Source organism: Pleurodeles waltl, chromosome 8 (genome assembly GCF_031143425.1).
Source record: "Pleurodeles waltl isolate 20211129_DDA chromosome 8, aPleWal1.hap1.20221129, whole genome shotgun sequence".
NCBI lineage: Eukaryota > Metazoa > Chordata > Amphibia > Caudata > Salamandridae > Pleurodeles > Pleurodeles waltl.
This window is the reverse complement of record NC_090447.1, coordinates 1,328,856,996-1,328,878,934: the sequence shown is the minus strand read 5'-3', so window position 1 is coordinate 1,328,878,934 and position 21,939 is coordinate 1,328,856,996. Positions and strand designations below refer to the sequence as shown.

The 21,939-nt window shown below is 43.6% G+C and overlaps 1 protein-coding gene across 2 annotated transcripts in view; it reads left to right on the top strand.

The window, feature by feature from the left end:
- The window catches only part of CUL5 (cullin 5), a 497,462-nt gene that overhangs the window by 199,156 nt on the left and 276,367 nt on the right, over positions 1–21,939 (top strand). For both annotated transcript variants that reach the window (XM_069202325.1, XM_069202326.1), the window contains exon 8: positions 4,449–4,542. In XM_069202325.1, coding sequence (XP_069058426.1) covers positions 4,449–4,542 — 94 coding nt within the window. The remainder of the gene's footprint in view (positions 1–4,448; positions 4,543–21,939) is intronic.

Below are 21,939 nucleotides of genomic sequence, written 5' to 3'. Positions count from 1 at the left end.
AAACTTGCCTAATAATTCTGCACTCCCTGTATTTACATTTTAAGTATGTGGTTCTGTCTCCACTGTCGTATTTTCCGTTGCTAGTGATGCTACCTGACTTCTCCCTGCTGTCTCCTTGTTGTCTTGTAGCCCCAAGCTCTGTCATCCCTCGAGAGAACACACAAAATAGACGGGCCTTAAGTATTGGCCTCTCTCATTTCCATTCTCTGTCCCCTCACCAACTCCCGTGACAGTACAGTGGAATGATCAGTCTTCACTAACTTCAGGTGAACACGTGCTGATAATGGCACACAAATTAAGTGTTTACTTGCCTGTCTAAGTTTTTTCCACTTGCTGGTGTTCTCTGTGCTAATCAAGCACTCTCACCAAAACAACCAAGTTCTAAGAAAACCCCACACCAGTTACCTGAGGCCACGGCTCTGCTCAAGAGCCATGGCAGACAGGACATTCGCGTTCTTTCCTTCAGGTTGTCAGCTGTGTGCTGCTGCACTTCCGACTTGCCTCCTGGTTCCACACAGTCTCGTCCTTCCGTGAGTGCTTGCCACCTGCTGCGTTTCTCCTTTTTGGACAGTGCCGTAGGCCTTGGACATCTTGTGTCTCTCCTTGTACTCCCGGATTTCACTTCCTCTCCATCTCCCTTACTCTTCCTGAGTCTGTTCTCCTCATTCATCTCTCCTTCACAAATTGCCCCACCCCTCAAATTGCTGCCATTTTATTTCAATTGGTGGGGACAGTTGGACCACTGGAACGCTGCTGCCCTAGCAGCCATAGGGCTTTCTGCTGTGGCCACGTTAGGTGTTCCTTCTAACCTGGGATTACAGCCAACAAGCAAATTCTCTCTAGAACTACAGTGGAAGTAAAAGATTTCAAACCTCAGTAGCCCAGAAGACAATGAAAGTATACAACCACTGCCAAAGCACAAGACTGGGATGGACAGAACCGCTATCAAGGAGATCCCCCGGAGCAGGCAAAAGACCAAGGAAGCACTAGAATGTCAGAATGAGACAAATGCAATATTGAGGAAAGACTAATACCAACGACTTGAATGTCACATCATGATTGGTCATGGCTTGGGTAAAAGTCATCTCAATAAAAGATAGCTTCAAAGCATAGTGAAACATGAATCAATCATTCATACATAGCCGAGGAAAGCGAAAGCCTTATGACTGCATCCCTCCATTTGTAACAGAAGGAAGTCCTCCATTTGCATGGATAATCAGTCTTGGCAAAAACTCACCAGGTGAGTTGTGGACTACCTCTCAGCCTATTCTTTTTTTAGGCCTTTGTTATACGCAAAACTTGCATGGGAAGTATGTAATAGAAATTTGCATTAACAAACACAAAGAAAGTGTACGGTATGAAAAAAAAACAAAAAAACATTATGTTGACTTTATCATATTCCTTACATGATCTGGCCCTAAATGATAGCTAGGAACCTGCCACTAGCAGTGATAAAAATACAGGTGCTGCATGCATTAACGAAGGCTGAGTACGGTTAGAATAAGGGCTCCCAGCATTCATCGTACCAAGCTATGTCTGAGGAAGGTGTATAATATCTCTTGGGACCTTGCCTCTTTGATGGATGCTTTTGCATTTATTTTCACAAGGTGAAAAGGTGTGCCAGTGTATGTCTTCTCCTCATTATATGTAAAACTATTGAACAAACAAACAGGTGAGGGGCACAATCTGCAGTAGAGAGCTAAAATATTACTCACAAAAAAAGGCCAACACGTGTTGTCAATAATAGCAAATTTAATTTCCAAAAGCTAAGTATGAACACTTTTTTCGTTTTATAGCTCATACAGAATCTTACGATTGACCAAGTAATTACCTATATACCATGAGAAAAAGAAGTAAAAGAAAAATAGGAGAACCAACAATCTTTACACGATCACTGAAAATGTTCTACATTTGCTAAAAATGTTCATGAAAAACCTGTTCCATAATTCTCAATATCTAACTAGACGTATTCAAAAACTCAAGCCCAGCTCAAACCCATGATTACTCTCTATTCAAAACATCCTTTGCAAAGAAAATTTAATTTCATCCCACAAAACTTAGTTATAAACCATTAGTTCACAATTGACTAAAGTAAACGTGGAATTCTCAAAATTATTTTTATATCCTTGTTCCCGAACCAATAAAACGACTCATTAACTATAGTAACAAAATATTATTTAAAAAACAAATGATAACTTAAAAACCCTTTCATAACAAACCCTTTACATTTTTAATTGGTTGCAGTGTGAACTATGAAAGGAAAAGGGTTTTACACTTATCTTTTGGAGATTAATGTTGTTATTATTGACAACAGTGGTGGTGGAGGATTAGTCATATATGCTTACAGAGGTCCTCCAGCTGTCATCTATTACTGCTGAATCACTTCTTTACCGTAGGAAAGCACTAATCAAAACAATCATAGTGATTTGGGAGAGCCCGTTTATGGCCTATTTCAGTTAGTGGGGAAGTGGCTTGGTGTCAACGATCTACACCAGTGGACCCTAAGTTTCGCATGCCCACCCTTAACTAGAGAGCCTTGTGGTACTGGTGTATTCTGCCAAACTGAGCCTGAATTTCTTCCCCGATTCTCTAAGATAGGAAGTCAAAGTGAGTAGGGACCATGCTATTCAGTGTTCAGGTGGTCTCATTAAACAAGGAAAGTGCCACATGCCTGCTCGAATGTTACACCCACAAATATCAGAAGGGTAATGTGCAACCATATGCCTACCCGAACATATCAACATAAGAAGGCTTTGTTTACTCAATATGATGGTCATTATGTAGTAAAACAGATTCAAAAGACCACCATTGGCACAGCAGACTTGATAGAGTTCCTTACAAGATACACATGATTGTTTTTGTATTCCACCTACTTCTCAGGTGATGGACCACGCCATTTGATGGTAAGTGGGTAAACAGGCTAACTCCTTGCCTGAATGATTAAAGCAGAGTAGAGCTACAGTGGAGTCCCCAGTTCTGGCCTCATCAACCATCAAAACAGAGCTGAGCATCTCAGCAGTTAAATCTTCTTCTACTTTTTATTTTCATCCCGATATTGGTAGATCAGGTGCAATAGGTATATGGCAGCAGTAGCATCAGTCTTTATCCTCATTTGCTGCCGTCACTCCCTTAATATTGCATTAACGTTTGTCAGAGTCACCTAGTTGATGGATGGGTGGATATAATGGATTTCGAACCGTTGGAATATACCTTTGTACTATTGGGTCTGTCGGATCATTCAGTGGGGTTATTTTCTACTGTTGTTGCCTGTTCACTGCTGATTCCTCACTCTAATTCTCCCCCCCATGCAGTAGTGAAGGTTCGAGAAACAAAGTGGAATATGGGATGTGATTCCAGTTATTTTCTAGTTTCCATAAAGGATGGTGTGCTCCCATACACATCAAGCTTCAGAATCCTCAACTCATTCCTGAGGAGAGGAACATTTTAATGCTTTCTCTAGCGAATGTCTGCAGGCCTTTGACCAGCAGGATAGGATGGTGTCCTCAGACATACAGGAAATCTAGTTCTATATCCTACAATCCCTTTCCTATTATCTACAGTTTACAGTGGGTACAGATTGCGGCCAGTTGATTCTTTCCCTCTTGGGACTCGAAGTTACCACAAGTCTTTAAAAAAGGTCCTGGATGTGGTTGCCCTCCATCACCGAAAAATCAGGCGTGCATGGCTTTCTTTACCTGGGCAGCTGCTGAATAAATTCAACCTCACTTCAGCTGGCGTCTGAATACCTTTTACAGAATGCCACCCTGTTCCACCATCTAGGCACCCACAGTCTCCTGAGAAGTGATTGCACAGCGTGTTCCTCAGAAGTGTAAATATATGGGGGAAAACAAAAATCCAGAGGGACCTCCTTAAGTTTGAGGCGTTGCTGGTAAAACACCCATTGCTCCTACCAGGCAGGAACTGCGAACTCTGTGCACTCTTTTGTCTAGCACTAAAGCCTGCATTTGTAGAGAATAGTGCAGTGTTAATTTTCATAAAATGGATCTGCTGGAGTGAGTTTCCAGACGAACAAGTTACAGACTTCAGTAACATTCTTTCTGATGGATATGACAACTCTGTCTTCCCACCTTCCCTTCTGACAATGCATTTTTTCCTTTTTATTTGTCTCTGCACTGTGCGTCCATATCTTCTCTAAGGGGGCAGAAAACATACCAAACTCCTGTGGCAACTTATTTGGACCATCAATTTCACTTGTGGTTGAGTTGCGCCATTCTATTACCAACTTTGAACAGCATGATATGCTTTTACTGGAAAATCTCCAAATTCACTGTGGCACCTGGGAGGAAGGTTCAAATGGTAAATTTGCGGGCACTGGGCTGTCTGTCAGAAAGAACATTACTGAAGGTAGGTAACTTGTTTTTTCCCTTAGTTAATGAAACTTCCTATGAAGAAGAATAATACTTTACTCATTTTATTATATTACACAGCTCATGGAATGCTGCGTGAATGCCCTAGTGACGTCCTTTAAAGAGACAATTTTAGCAGAATGTCAAGGCATGATCAAAAGAAACGAAACTGAAAGTAAGTTACTGTGACGATCTGTATATGTTACATTTTCTGGTTGTCTTGAATTAATCAAGTGATTGCAAATACTTCATTGTAATGTAAATGTTCGCATTATATGTCAAAAGCATTTTAATATATCAGTGTACTCCTTCATTAAAATCTTTGCACTAAGTAATAATTCCCTTTTTCTTCCAAAAAAACCCCACTAAACTCTGCTTCTTGCTTTATATTTTATCCCTTCTATTTCGTTTTAAACCTCGTTGTATGTTAACTTCCCAAAACCATAGTTCTTGAGGAAAGAAAGGGATGGAAAGAAATTTGTGAAAAAACTAAACTACAGCATTAACTCTGCGTTGTTGTGTATTTTATCTAATTGATCCATCCATGTTGGAATTCCCTCAAAGCTCTGAGGAAACCACCACATATGTGCATTTAGAATTTTTAAACATCAGGTAGTTTTTCCTTCAGCCTGTACCTTCCATTCACTGATGATCTTGGAGTTGGCTCTTCTTTAACCTGGGCATGTGTCGTCACTGGACATCATCTCCCAAGACAGCGTAAGAATGACAGCTCGCAACAAATCTCTAGGTTTACCCATGTTGGACTCCACAGCAGCATCAGAATAGAGAGACCTCTCCCAATACCATTTCATAATCTTGGCTTCAGTTGTAACTACTGTATTCTGTGAGAGGTGCACTAGAAGTAATTAGGGATTAGTCCACCCAAAACTGCTGTAAGAATCTCTGCCGGTCTTTTTTTCCCTGTTGATCTAATTTTTCCCTGCTCACTCTACCCCTTTTCTTCTTTCCTTTCACCTTTCTTCATCTGTCTTCCGCTGTTATTTTCTCACTCTCCTCTCTTTTTCGTTCACACCATCTAGCACAGAAGCATCTTGGCCTCTGTGTTCAGAGGTGCAAACCTCTCTAGTAATAACCTTCATGTTTGATCCCTTCTGCTTCTGATACAGCACTTTGCAGTGGTCAAGTTGCAGGTCTGGTATTCCGTAGTTTGTCTTGATTGCTCAACTTTTCTTGAGTGGTGTACCTAATAGCAGGTCAGTCAGTTGATGTAGAGACTTGACACAGCCGCTTCAAGGAGACTTGAGCACTTTTGCTCATTGTTCTCTGGAGTGGAGAGCAGGTATATAAATGAATGTTCCACCAGCAGTTGTTTACTGGGAGAAACAGTGTTCTGAACTATTGGGTGTGTAATATTGCTAAATGATGTAGTGATTGTAGTGTTTCATAGCAGAGAAGCACATTGCACATATTCACAGCAAAAACATGTCACATTGCTCGATGGGCCCTTGTTAAGACCGATTTCATAACAGAATTTGAGTAGAGGTATACCAAGGAAATCTTAATGATAGTAATGTGCAGCAAACTCGAGACATTGATAGGTGGTAGCTCTTTTGATAGTAGATATGAAACTTGACACGTGTTTTCCCTGGAGTAATGTGTATCTGGAGCGGATATCCTGTTACTTGGGATGTTGTCTTCTTTCAAAGTAGAAGACTTTGGACCTGATTTATATTTCGGCAGATGAGTTGCTCCATCACAACGGTGGCGGATAGCCTGTCTGCCAATTTATAAATCCAATAGGATATAATGGAATTTATATTTCGGCAGACAGGATATCGGTCACCCTTGTGACAGAGTAACCCGTCCGCGGAAATATAAATTGGGCACTTTATCATTTTGTCCATTCTCTACTCAAAGGAAAATATGAAGGACAAGTGTGTCCCTTTTTTGGCATAGTGTGTCCTATAGGCACACTTGCAGTGGCCCTGTGTGAAGTTTAGCAAATCTTACTATTAATTTGTAGAAGGCAAGCTAAATGTCCATTTTGCACTACTAGAGAAAACACAGTCCATAACTCTCCCCTGAGCACTTAGTTTAACAGAACTTTGGTGAATTAAGAACCTTGGTCTTCATACTTTTTTTTTTTTTGGAACTGCCTTTTTATTTAATGGCAGCTACCCTGTTCAATCAATCAATCAATCAATCAGAATTTATCAAATGCAACTAATCACCCGAAAAGGTATCCAGGCGCTTGCAGATCAGAGGCTCATTCACACAGCCAGGTCTTATAGGCCATTCAAAATTCTGGAAGTGGGGTGATGTCCAGAGTTACTGCGGGAGGCTGTTCTAGGTCTTTGCTGTGATGTGAGAGAAGCAGCGCTCTCCACTTCTGCTTCGGTAGATGCTGGGCAATTGAAAGGGAGGTGGAACCTAGTCTGTTGGAAGTTCCCTTTTGGGAATATGCACTGATCATTGTGACACTGTTCACATTTAGTTACCAACTAAGGTATTCTTCAGCTTTTACTGGTTAATTTCCAGACTGTTTTTGTATTTCACCCGCCTTTCAGGCCATTTTGTCTTTTTGCATTTGATAGTTTCTGCTTGCAGTGAGGAAAATGAATACTACTGTGTTTAAAACCAAAGCAGGAAGTGCAGAAAGTCCAAGAATGGGCCTTGTGACAATGTCACAAAAATGGTTAACAGCTGTTGTGAAATAGTGAACCAGGTTCACATAAAATGAGACACCCTCATAAATGAGGGATATTGCTGTCCATTAATGGTATTTGATTTTCTGTGTCATCTGTTTTTGCCACAATACTTACTGATCAAAACATATTTAGGGTAATAATCACCCGTTAACAGCAACACAGTACAAGATCGCTACTGTGTAAAACAGCAAATAACCTTTGGGATTCCAGTAAACTAAAAGAAATGAAGCATTCTGTAAAGTTAATAGCACACCCTGCAGGTAGGTAAACTTCACAAAGTTTATTGATGAATAAAGAAACCACCCCGACAAACAGACACTGACCGGCAGCTCCTCGGTAAACCGCATCCGTCTTTTCCCGGCTGTTCTTCACTTCAGAACGTTATCAATCGAACGTCCCTTGTCAACCCGGTTCGCGAGATCAGCGCGCGACTAAATAAAAGTTCAGCGCGCCAATGTCGCGAGATGGTCAACCTAAGGGATATTACACATTCATTAAGACCCTTGGAGGATTTTGTAGTGTGCCTAATGATATGTTACTGAAAAAGTAGATAATATACAAACAAACCCAGTATAAGAAAGCAGTGTTGCAGGTCAAGTTGTAGCCAGTAGAAAAAGTAGTTAGAGCTATTTATAGTCTGCAAAGGAAGCTGCCCTTAATTTTGGATTTACTTCAGTCAGTTTAATGAAGGGATACAAAGTGATGTCAACTGATCTTGTAAACAACTTTTTAAATTATACTAGGTCTCTAAATTATTGTTTCAGAAAGCTTGTTTGTAACTTTATCTAGTGACTGGGTCTGTAAGACTATGTATTGTATTCACTCCTGGGACAAGCCTGACCCAATTGGCATACCCACAGTAGCATTCAAAGCTAAGATCGTTCATAAAAAGTGTTTGCACACTTCCCTATTTAACTATCGTTTAATTGCTTTATTAAATGTTTACGTTAGAAGTTATACTAAACTGCTATTGTGGAATTTAGAGTCCTAGGTAAAAACACCATTGATAACGAAGTGGCACTCCGGACATGACGATGTTGGAAAAAACCCTGTAAATTGTGTTTTTTATTTTTTATTCTGGTCTTTGACCACGTGGTCAGAGAATGGACACTAGCAGGGTGATGTTAGTGAGAAAATCCCTGCTTTTACATCTCCAAAAGGATGGTAAGCATCCCTTTTAGGTATTGCCCAAAGTGCCACCACTAGATCGTGCAAAAAGGCAAGCACAAATTGTGCAATCTACGATTACCCGAAGACCACCAGATAGAAGGGTGTCAAATGTGTGTGGTGTTCCTCCCCAAAGCCTCAAGGTAAGTGTATAACAAAGGTTGGCTCGTTACGACGTGGCACAGTCAGACCCTTCCCTTAAGGATCTAGAACTCTCCAGCGACTAGGAAATTGTCAATGACCTCACAGTCATTCAATGAGATCAACGGTAAGGCATAGAGAAATCAAGGGCATACACAAGAAGGCACGCAGAGGGCCAGAAATCCTGAAGAAGTTCACTCCCACACAATAGCAGCAGTACAAAACCAAGGCATTTGATGCTGACATTGCCCCAAAACACCTAAAGGCTGAAACAAAAGGTAGTCAAACGTAAGTTCAATGGAACTTTAAGGATCTAAAGGAAAGGACACTGCTGGGAGCACATCTTCTCAACCTGGCTCGACACGAACAAGGCAAAGTACAAGGAGCTGAAAAAGCCCTATCTCCTCTGAAAAGGAGTGAGATGGGTAAGGGTGAGTGCCAAACAAATGGCAACTGTTGAAAATAAGATTTTGGCTTGAAGCTGAAATGACGGCGCTACTTCACAAGAAAAAGCACATAGACAAATCCTCAAGGGAAACATAATGGTGGACCGATCGCTGTAGGGACTGAATGGTAGGTGGGACACGGACATAGGGAGACAGATGACAGACGCTGAATGGACTCGCGCCCTGGCTCACCGCACAAAGTCTTGCGAAATACACGCTTGAAGTATTCCCAGTATAACTGTGTTCACGGGACCTACCTTACTCCGCATAGAATTAACTGGATATATGGTATATCGTCCTGGGTATGCCCACGGTGTCGGTTGTGCGACACTGACTTCTGTCACATGACTTGGGGATGCCCGAGGTTGCAGCAGTTTTTGAGGGAGCTTATTGCTCTACTCAACAGCACCATGGACAGGCAATTGGATAGCAGCCCGGCTGTCTGCTTATTGGGACTTTATAATAGGCCCTCTCAAAAAAAAGGTGGGGAACAGATTTATCGACTTGGGACTGACACGTAGGATGGTGGCGATGGCCTGGAAGAAGAGCTCTGGACCTAAATTGAGTACATGGGTGGCAGACGTTACCTGCTGGGCCAGAGTCGGAAGAGCGGGCTCTGCAGAAGGAAGAAATGAGGGATGAGGAACAGACCGATAGCCCCCTTGTGGGCGGAGGTGGTAGGAACATGGGACACTCCTGAGGCAACTACAGACCAGACTGCAAATGAGCTGCTCAACTAAAGGTATTAGGATCATAATCGTAGCTGTTCCCTTGGAACCCCATAAACGTTTATACGCGGTCTCCCGTCTCTCTACCCTCCTTGCCTCCTCGCCTCTCTACCCTCCTTACCTCCTCGCCTCTCTACCCTCCTTACCTCCTCGCCTCTCTCACCCCTGACACAGGAGCCCAGCAGCAGGAGGAGGAGGAGGAGGAGTTCTGTGAGGCAGAAGATCTTTTCAGAGGACCTATTACTGATGTAGCACAGGAACAAAATACATAGGAGGGTCTGGCACAGAGTCCCCATTGGAGGTATTTGATGCTTCTCTCTTCAGGCCTTCCCCACCAGACGACCTCCGTGTTCAACTCATTGATAAAAAGGGCAACAGACACCTGCAGGGTGCAGTTGGAAGAGAAACAAGCAGAAACATTCACAACTGTATTGCCATCAAAAATACAATTATATCCCTTAGTGTTCTACTTAGCATCATTGATTAAAAGTTTTTTAGAGAGACCGCATCCTTCGCACCTTTTGACACCAAGGATAGAAAATAAATATAAACCCTCCAAGCAAGGCTTTGTGCACACTAATTATAGCACACACATATAATAGTGTTAACAGCCAGGAAAAAATGAAACACTCCCTCCTCCACGGGACCACCACAACCAAACAAAAGAGAGCAGTTTGAATTGACATGGTAGACAGAAGGATGGTGAGATCTGCAGGCACATAGTGGAGTATCGCAAATTCAGACACCCTCTTGAAGTTGTATGGCCAGAGACAGTGGGAGAGAGAAGGAACAAACTGATGCAGCACCTACCGTATCAGTAAGAAAAAGACCAAAGAGCCATGTTGGAAGGTAAAAGTGTAGCCAACATGTGCTTCGAATCTGCTTTGCGTGCTGCTAAAACTGCAAGCAGACACGTGCACTGATAACCAGAAGTCATACCTTGCTGATAGTTATGGGATTCAAAAAGGAGTCTCAAGCTTCCATAATTAACATGCTCTTCACAGAGGAGAGCTTATTTGTGCCTGTTGTGGGTGACTCCCTTCAACAGATAAAGAACATAATACAATGAAGCCCATTAGGGTACTGCATTTCAGAGGTACAACACCCCCAACGAAACCGATGGTCATGGGATCTTTCCAGTCTCCCTACCACAGGAAAATATAGTGAAATCCACCATTTCCCAGGGACCTGGCATATCATGGAAGTACCAGCGATACCCAAAGCAGCAAGACTCTTTCCTCTTGCCCTCTCAAGAGAGCAAGAGGTAAGAGTCAGGGCCCCAGAGGGTCGGCACCAACCTCAGGATGACAGTTGAGGGTAGGACCTCTGACCCAACACCTGTTGAGGGCAAACTAGTAGGGTTCCTCAAGGAGTGGAGAGCAGTCACCTCCGACTAATGGCTACTAAACATAATACAATATGGGGTATTGGGTGGAACCTGAACACTATCCACTGATCATAAAACCAAAGAAAAGATATTACAAGGGGCAGAAACTCATAAAGCTGCAACAAGAAGTGAAGGAACTGCTAAAAAAAACAAGCCACATAGAAAACACTCTTCATGGGATGGGGTGCTACAAGGTGGTCCATTCCTTATATTTCCTTGTCGTGGAACTGGACCAAAAGTTGAGAACAATCATAGACTTGAGATTCCTGAAAAGATACATAACAAAGCAAAAATTCAAAATGACCACACTTTTGGCGGTAATACCCAAACTAAAAGGAGGAAATTACATGAAGACCATAGGCACAAGGGACCTCTATTTTCGAATACAAGTGAACAACAAGCACACAAAATATCTCCAGTTTATTATGATCAACAGCTTACATTACTATTTCCAAGTATTACCTTTTGGGATTAAGTCAGCTCAGAGGATATTTACAAATCCCTTGCACTAGTGGTAGCTTGCCTAGAAGGCATGGGATACATATGTACCCCATATTTAGAGGATTAGATGCTAACGGGGGCTCCATGAAGAAGTGAGGAAGTTTAAAGAGAAAGTAATAAACACCCTGCAGAGGACTACGACATCACTCCGGGACAATTCCTCACCTACAAATAGGCAATTCATGTTGGGTCCTCTGGTCCACTCGATGAAGAACCGAAAACCCACACTCTCATGCAAACTCTGCTTAACATGGGGGGACGTCGCCTAATCACCTGGATTTATAAGGCAGTACTGGAACTCACCAATGTTCCCTTGACAGCCTTGCAGGACAAACAGGAAGATGACTTCAGGAGGGTGCTGAATGGCACTGAATTGGGAGAAAGCCCTGGCGTTCCTCCAACTGGTCTCTTGAAATGCCCCCTTTAAAAGTATGCAATTCTCTATTCTTCATCGAGCCTTTTTGACCCAGCACATCTCAGACGATATTATCCCACAACAGGCCTCCATTGCTGCTCAGCAGACGCGGGTTTAATCCATATGCTGTGGTCCTGCCAGGCCCTTATGACAAATTGGCAGGCTATCCATGACATGTGGCGAAATTGTCACAGCACCCATCGACATTTACACATGAGAGACCTGCACCATAGGCATCTTTAAACATAGGAAACTTTGCACGGTGACAACATGCTTCGCAGGCATGGTACTATTTACTATCTAAGAGGGCACTTACCCTTCAGTGGAGGGCCCATTCAGCACCACCAGTGGCGGCATGGCATGTGGCAATGCAAAAATGGGGGAAAGCTAGAGAAGAGGCCCTACATTATGAAAAGGTTCACCATTTTCGCAAACACCCGTAAGCTACACCGGACCCAATCAGGCTCTCATTGGCCCTCCACGCACCTATGTGTTACTCCCCCCCCTCTCTTTAACCACACAATGTCCTGCTCTAACACCCCCCCCCCCCCCCACACCCTCACCACACCAGCAAAAAAAAACAATCAGATATCTTGCAGCACTGTCATATCCGCAGGTGGTGTTACCCTGACACTGCCCCACCCTGCGGACCAGCCTGCCACCACCTCCAAATCTCTTCCCCTCCTCCCCTTGTGTAGGGGTTCCACCCTATTATTTGGATGGTTTCACGAATCTTCGCATTCTTATCTACACCCTTTTATGAGAGGATGGATGAGTTTCCTGCTCTCAGGATATATTCTTGTACACCAGTGATTGCTTTTCATTGGAATATATTGTAATGTCATAAATGACCTTGTTACCCCCATTCTTGGGCAACTTGACTTTTATGACAAAACCTAATAAAAAGAAATAGACACCCTGTAGAGACCGGGTTTCACCCCGACTATGGAGAAATCCTCCCCAGAAGCGGAGAAGCAAGGTTTGTAGGTCTTGCCTATTAGACAGCACATGTGCTGTCTGTTGAGAGATGTATTGCTAGCTTCCTCTGGGCTTAGAGTCTCCCCATTGTTTAATATCAGGCTGGTTAAATTGTTACTGATTTACTTGCTTCTTGTTTGTTAGCTTGTGTGTGCTTTCCTTCTTCTTGTGTTTTTCATGGATTGCTTGTGTCCTTCACTTGCTCATTTTTGAGGTACACTTTTTTTTCTCCTTTTGGGTAAGTGCTTCACAAGAGTGCATGTGTTTTCCCAGCTGTGTCTCTAGTGGGATGTATGACATTACAGCATATGCCTTTAATTTGATTTTGTGTTGGGGGGGTACCTCTCTACCAATTCCCTTTTGTTAAATGTATTCCTAACCTATCTTTATCACTACCCACCTCTAAACTCTAATTTTGATATTTAATTTAATTATTTTGTTTTGATTTCTTTTTGGAGGCTACACCCCCAACCACCCTCCCTCGTTTTTGTATTTTTTAAAATTTATATGAACATTTTATTTAATTTTATTGTCTTATACAACAACGTGAGAAGGAGGAGACTGGCAGCGGTTAATATTGCAACATTGCGGCACAAGCAGTTTACACTAGTGTTCAGTATAGACCACAATAATGTAGTCATTTTCCCCCAGACCCTTTCATGTTTTTGCGATTTGTAGATTGGTTCTTCAATTGAGACACACCATTCCATTGCAGAACTCAAGCTCATCAGCGTCGGAGGGCGGTGGGGAGCACCAGCATATAGCAATGTTGCACTTGGCCAGCACTGTCTCAATGGCCAGGAGTGGGCGGTCCTATAGTCCTCTACAATACCCAGTAGGGCTATTCTTGGGGAGAGTGCAATATTCTCCCCCCAGCACTGCTAAGATCTCCACAAATAGTCTTCTCCAATAGCTCTGAATAATGGGACATTCCCAGGTGACATGACAGAAGTGGGCCCGTGCCCGTCGACAAAGAACGTAAGGGTGCATCCAGTTTATTGGCCCGGCACAAGTGCAGTGGTGTAAGATAGATCATGCGCAAAAAGATAGGTTGGAGTATTGATGGTATGACCAGTACTCTTGGACATGTAGCTGTCCCTCCAGTCTGGTTCGTCAGGGGGACCGACCCATTGCTTCCATTTGTCTTTCAGGTCTTTCATGGGTCCGGGGAGTTATTAATTAGGAATTTGTATATCTGAGAAATGCCACCCCTTACCTATGGGACCTATAAGAAATTGTGTCTTGAGGGGATTGTATTCTGGTGAGGGTTGCAGGAGTCTCTATTGGGGCTGGTGGGTGTGTTGCATCTGTAAATATTGGTGAAACTGTGATTGTGCAAGCAGTATTTGTTCTGCCAAATAATTTCCTTTTTAGAGATCCCAATGAGGTCCCATCCTCCGAAACCTTGTAGATGTGGAGTGTGGGATAGTGATGTGCCTGACCATAGAGGGGTTTTGATGGTGAATTTCTGGTCTCAGCCAGTTCATTTTAGGGCTGAGTGCCATGACCCTAAGACTACTCTAGTACTGTTGGGCAGGGTCTGGGGGAGTGGCCTCCATAAAGCATATGAAGTTTTGTTCCTGCCCAGTTCTGGCTAACTCAAGGTGAAATGATGGATCATGCCCCTGCCACTCAGCAAGCCATTAACTTTTAAGATCTGTGAGGCACAGTTGTATAAGTGGATGTCTACTATGCTTATCATACAATCATATGTGGACTGTACACAGGTACCAAACACCACTCTGGCTAGCTTGTTCTGTTAGGGAAAGGAACGGTTTTTGGCTGTTGATTTCCTGCACCAGACCCAAGGAATTGGATGAGGTAAGTGTTGGAGTGTGTACAGAGTGCGCAGAAGCATAACCATTTTAAATAATTCCCCCATGCCAAGTATATGCAGCAGACGTTTGGACCATGTGGTGAGGCATTCAGACAGCCTGGATTCTATGGGGATCAAGTTGAGGCTCCATGCGAGGATTGGCTCTAGGGAAATATGGGTGCTCAAGAATTGAAAGCTGAATCGTCGGATTAGTATCTGTTCCTGCCAGCCCACTACACTCAAATAGCCTTTCAGTGTTACTGGGTGAGACTTCGTCCAGTTAACCTGCAGCCCAGATGCACCCTCGTATGAAGTGAGCATCTGGAGGAGGTGGGGACCCTTGAGGGGCAGCAGCGCTATAAACAGAAGTACATTATCTGCATGAAGGGCTAGGCGGTCCTCAAGCACCAGCTCCCAGTCAAAGTCTCACACCTGGGCATCGCATTGAACCTGTAGGAAAGTAGAGTAGTATGTGGTGCTGGAGTTAGTCCTCATCATGTAATAATCTCATAATACCCCAGAGATGTTCCTTGGATTCACGCTAGTATCCCTATCTCACTTCTGGTAGTTTGGCAAGAGCAGTCAGGCTTTGCTTAGAGGAACATGTGTTAAGCATTTCACTGCACAAACATGGGTGATAAGTAATTGACACGACTTGAGAGGAATCAACACCAATTTATGAAAATAGAGCTTATTTTTACATCAATTTAGACAAAAAATTAACAGACTTTGATAAGTATAACCAGAGTTACAGATTTTAGAAGCAATATTAAATAACAGCAGAACTGGCATTTAAACTTTGCATTGAAGTCTATGGGAGAAATATCACTGGCTGCAAACGTGTCTATAAAGCAAGTTGCATGGAACCCTTTCGGGGTTAAGGTTATGCAGTCCCAAGGACCAGAACACGATAGTCAGTGCAGTTTTACCTGGCCTGTGCCATCTGGTTGCAGAGTTGTCCTGGCTGTCCCTGGTGCTGAACAGGACTCACATTGAAGTCAATGGCAGGGAGCCACTGCTGACAAAACGACCACTAGGCCACAGCAATCCGTTCCCTTCTTCCTGGTCTGTGGGGTCCAGATGCAGTTGTCCTGGCTGTCTTTGGTGCTGTATAGACGTGCGCTGGTGCTGATTTTACCACTTACAAGATGTTGCTGACAAAGGAATGCAAAATCTCCGCAGGGGCTGGTTGCAGACGTCGGGTGCAGGTTGCACGCTGTGCCCCGCACCGGCAGTGTCAAGTGTAGGTGTTAGTTACCGGACCGGCAACCAACAAGCCTTGGCAGCGGTAAGGGCACAGAAATCTTTTAGGAACTTTCTGGAGTCTGAGAGAGCGGTGTAGCAGCCTGAAACGTGGAGGCAGGCTGGACTACAACCCCCAGAAGACACTGGACCAGCGGATTTTCGATGATCCCACGACTGGCCCGATGGGCAGGGAAGATTCAGAATGTGGGGCTGTTTTTACCTGCAGTTTGCAGAGGTCTAGTACCACTAGTCCAAGGGAGACTGAAGGGCCTCCGGCATCCACGGGGGTCCCTCTGGTCTGGAGTGATGAGTTTCAGCCAAGGACGAGGGTTGATCACATGTCGATCATGCAGTTCCCAGTCTGCTGCCTCAGGGACCAAGTATCCCTCTTTTGCCTCGGTGCAGTGGGCAGAGTACGGTTGTTGGTGATGCAGAGCTTTTCCTGGTCCTTCTTCAAAGTTGGTCGATCAGATCTGATCAATGGTGTACCTTAAATCCTAGATTTAATTAAGTTAGGGGTGTGGAGACTAGTGGCCCATGGGCACCTAGCTCCTACTGCTAATCTGCCCCTGAGGTGAACACATCCGGTGGGACAAGTCACCTTTTAGCTACCCAGAACCCTCTATTCTACCACTTCTAAGATGGCAGAAATCAACATTTAGTGCACAAACTGGGCTGCCCACCCTAGAGGTGTGGCCAGCCTGCTGGGGGTGTGCACAATCCTGGATATCTAATGTCCTGTCTGTCCACAAGCAAATTGTCCTGCGGGGGCAGGATGAGGGCTGTTTCCTCCGCTGGGGGGGCAGCACAGATGGCTATCAAGGGCAGTGAAGCCTTTGAAGCTTACCACCCTGACGGTGGTATTTCACAGTCCGGCTTGGGGGCGGGAGGTGTCACCTCCTTCCTGCTTCAGCCTTTGTTTTTGACATCTGGAGCACCAAGGCTGCCTGGCAGGAGGTCAGAAACCTGTCTTGGCTGCAGCAAGCGCGCAAACATGTGCGGGCCGCTCAGGCAGAGCCCAAAGAATAGTGGCAAGCAGGTGGGCAGCGTCTAGTGTCCACCTGGGTGCATGCCAGGTGTCTCAACACCAGATTTGTGTTGGGGGGAGAGAAAGCAAGTTGCTTGACACCAGACTCGACATGTCTAGACTGTACCATAATGGAGTGAGCAGCCCTGGTCTGCTATGGCTTAAGTGCCATGCTATCCTGTGGACCCGCCTGCACTTATAGTGTACCTTAATAAAAAGGACACTATATAGACAGAAGTTTGTGCTTATATGTCTGCCCCTTATAATACGATGCACTGTGCCTCCTGGGCTGCAGAGCCTTTCCTTAGAGGTGTCTGACATATATATATAAGGCAGTGCTTGGGACTCTGCCACTCATGGTGCTGGCACAGTCAAACTTGAGCAGTTGTCACCGTTCTGACAGTCTAAAATGGCAGGCCTGCCGTCAGTAGTTTGCATGGGTCACCTAAGGTGTCAGAAACTCTTGCTGCAGCTCTAGGGACCCCTTTACCACCCATACCCTGGGTACCTTTTATTAGGGTTTTACAAGAGGGTAAAGTTTTGCCAATTTGGGAATTACCATGTTGACAAATAATTTAAGGAAAGAACACACATGCTGCAGCCTGATTAGCAGTGGGGGCAAAAAGTGGGGGGCATCTGCAAAGATCCATTTTTCTTGCAGAACCCATATTGCCAGCAGCTCTCCCTTGTTTTAATTTACTCCTAACCTTCTGTTAACACTACCCATCCTAAACAATAAAATTATGTGTACCTCCCTTTACCACTACCCAACCCTAAACCATAAAAATGCTAAATTTACCCTTACCTTCCTTTACATCGATCAAACCCTAATCCTTAAAATTAACCTTACCTTCCTTTACCACTGCCCACCACTAGATCCTAAAATTACCTTTGTCTCCCCAGAGAACTATCTGCCCCAAATTCTAAAAGTTGCCCTTCATTTACATATACTTACCATGCCTGGTAAAAGCTTGAGCGGAAAAGACTGCGCAGTGTAGGATGTTTCCATTCAGTTTGGTTCTGTTACCCCCTTCACTCCGTGTTGAGTGCTGTCTTGCTAGTGTGCTTCTTTCTCCCATGTCCACTTCCATTGCTCTTTTGCCGGTTTATTTTTTCCTCCCACACCGAGCTCCACGTTGCTCTGGCTCCCTATTAGTTTCCTTACCCGCATCCTCTGTGTTCCTCCCCTCCTCCACAGCTCATATTGCTTCCCCACACCCTTTCTGTTGTTTCTTTCTGCCCTTCTGATTGCTGTATTGTTCTCCCCACCCTCCCGTATTCCACGTTCCTGTTACCTGTGTTTTTGCTTTTCTGTTTGACTCCCAGAGAAGCTGAGGATATAAATCTCATTCACCATTGAGCAAATGACCTGCACAATTTTTGGATCAACTTCTGTGTTGAACAGATATTGAAGCTCCACATCTAAAGAGGTCCAGTGGAACCAAGAGCTCCAATGCCGACTATCATGGCTTGGGGTGTCACAGTAGAGGATGTATGGCCCTTGCCTTTCTTTCACTAGAGTATGACACTCACCCCTCTGATGCACAACACCGGTTGTTCTGCTGCTCTCCCAGAGACACTGCAAAATGAGTGCCACAGAGAAGCAAAGTGGTTGCGCCTTCTTTCTGCCCTGCAAGTTTTAGATTTGACTCCAAGGGCTCCTCAATTTTATACTACCACACTTTTTAGATCTTGTGGACCATAGTACTTAATTTGAGATGAAAAAGGTGCTGAGGGGTATATAAAGGACAGTGGCATCAATACTTAAAACCATGGTTTAAAATGTGAATTAAAATCCTGTGATTTACACTGCAATCTGCCTGACCAGCATGCAGGTGCCTCTTCGTGTGCTTTCTGCTATTGAGATCAGACTTATCAAACAACAACCAAAATGCCTAAAGCAAGCAAGACCCATTACTTTTGTGAGTTCTTGTTAGCAGTTCGATATAAATGAATAACAACAATGCTTTTGTTGTAAATAATTAGCATCTGTAATTACAGATGGCCAGATGTGATTATCAACGTGTGTGCACTCGAGGCCAAGGATGGGGCGAGTATTTTATCTGAACACTATTATGGCTCTCACACTGTTTTCAGTCTCAGCTCCAGAACTTTGTCATTCTCCATTATGAACACCCTTCCAGAACTCACTCGGCTACTTAAATGCAACTCAGCTCACATGTACTATGCAAGGACTGGAAAAAAATATTAGATCAGCCTTTTAGAGCCAAGACCTCTTGGCTTTCCAAATGCCTAGTAAATAAATTCCAATACAAAATTGTGCTAAAGCTAAGAGTTTACACATATTAACACATTCAAAGTCTTATGTAAGATATGCTGTGTATATTGGCAAAGTCAGTAAGCCCCAATGGCAAGACATATTGGCCTTGCCAAAGCATTTTCGGGCACAGCCCTGAACTCCAAAAAAGGGGGGGCTTTCCCTGTGCAGAAGAAAATCATAGCAATAAAAGAACAAGCTCGCCTCTACCAGAAGGGGCAGTCTCTAACAGTGAGAATAGTTGCTGGGTGTGATTACATTATATGAACCTCTAATCCCATTCTCCAGATTACACATGAGATCTATTCAAGAATGGATGCAAAGCCAATGGTCACAGACAATGGGGAACTGGGAAGATCTAGTGATTGTTACAGTGTGCATAGGAAAATGCAGTGGTGGAATGTTAAGAATGTGTCAAAAGGCATAATATTCAAACAACCGTCTCCCCCAGTAACCATCACAACAGATGCATCTCACACATTTTGGGGGGCTCACATATGGACAATGAACATCAGGGACAGGTAGAGGACTCTGGAAGCAAGCAAACACATAAATGTGCTGGAACTCAAGACAGTATTACTCACACTAAAGTATTTCATATATTTATTAAAGAAAGAATTGTACAGCTAAAAATAACCAACACAACAACATTTTTTACTTCTGCAAACAGGAAAGCTCTTGTGCAATATCCAAGCCTAAAACAAGAGATTTGGAAATAGGCAATACTAAAGGACACATTATTAACAGACGTTCATCTGCCTGGCTTCCCAAACAAAGAGGCAGTCATACTAAGCAGATTAAGACAGTTGCACTCAAGGGCAAACTCAAATAAGAAGAGGTTTGTGAAATTTTCCAAGATTGGCACATGCTACTCTTAGATCCGTTTGCACCGTCCGCATAAGCAAAATGCCCAGGTCTTGGTCCTGGGACCCTCTCTACCTATCTCTGTTCTTTGTATACACTTTCCCAAAAATAACACTAATGCCCTTAGTGATAACGAAGTACAGACAGTATCCCTGTCAGAGATGGTAACAGTACCACAATTGGCCAGACAAACTAGTTTCAGACTGTTTTTTAAAAGAAACAACACTAAGCAGATTATTTAGACCTCTTAATTAAACAGAAGAGACAAGTTGGTTATCCCGAGAGAGGAGCCTCAGCCTACCACCCTGGCTCCTGAAAGAAAAAGCTGATACAACATGTAATTGGTACCTCACATACCTGGTAGATGAGATGAGAAGGTCTTGTATACGTCTATAAAAGTAGCCATAGTGATATATACCAGGAGAGCCACAGGGAAACGTTTCTTTACCTCAGTAGTTATTAAAAGGATCCTAGAAGAAGTGAAAATAATTGCACCACCAAGGTCAGCATCTCCACCAATGTGGTATTGTAACCTGGATTTAATGCAACTGATGAAAACACCATATGAGACCATGCAATGATCACGACTAATGTTTCTACTCCTGAAAATGTCTTTTTAAAATGTATTTTTATAAAAAGAACATTACGAAAGAGGCCCAGTCAAAAGAACTACCACAAGATGGATAAGGAAAAAGGATTTTCCTGTAAGAAAAACCCTCACCCAACAGGGTTACCCCTTGGTGGCATGCTTCATCATTGGGTTTCTTCCCGTTCCACTATGAAGCGGGATGTGCCATGACTGGATGACTGGGAGCACTGATGCAGCAGTCTTGTCAATGTGAATCACAGGAGGGATATGAGTGGTGGGGTCTTGAGTGAGTTAAACATACCTGTCTCCTATTGATTCACATGAATTCATAGATCTCTTGGAGGGGGTATGATTAAAAAGGGGTCTACGGGAGTCGGGTATGTTACGTACCTTACTTCTTAGTCTACATGTTTAGGAGCCTTACCCCTAGGCTCCTCTTCAAGACCAAGGTTGACTCCTTGGTGCCACCCCTTGTTTGACTACCACTAATGAAAGCATTAATAATACATGCAATGTGAAATGGTGCAATTCACCTAAACAATGTGGTGTCATAAGATGATACCTATCGTTTATGGAGTCCGTCATTAATACTCAGTAGTATTTGGAATCTCGTATCGTAGATCCTCCAGGCGGGTGTTTGTGCTTGAAGTCACACTTTCCTCAAAGCAACACTCCCTCTCAGTACCTCATGCTCCCCTCCCCAGGGTCTGAATCTGCGGAGCAGGAAGAAACCCAATGATGAAGCATGCCACCAAGGGGTGGGTGAGGGTTTTTCTACCATCCTGTGGTAGTTCTTTTGGCTAGGCCTCTTTTGTAATGTTATATAGGCTATAAAGAGGAAAGCCCCAGCCCCATACCATCGTCTCCCTCTTTGATTTTGTTTAAAAAAAATAAAATAAAAAAAAACAACCATTATGTCACTCGGTAGAGTCAGGGAATTACAGCAAGTTTCCATACAAGAACTATTCCTCCAAGTTCTCGAAGACAGGGTAGTTCGAGGGCAAACCCAAAGTTTCCCCCCAAGACTATATCATGTTTGCACAATAACCAAGCAGTCCAGCTCGCAGCCTTCTTTCAGCAGCCAAAGACACACGCTGGACATCAGACAATTAGTAATGTACCACCTAAAAGAAACAAAACCGTACAGAAAAGGAAATCAGTTCTTTATCCCATGAGGAGCAGGGTCCAGACTGATTTGCATATGGCTGGGCCCAAACTGGGGTGGCATGGTGGGCAAAAAAACAATGGATTAAACCCACATCTTTGTGACTAGAGGGTGAATATTTGCATTGTTTTTTTTAAAACTCTTTTTATTAAACGA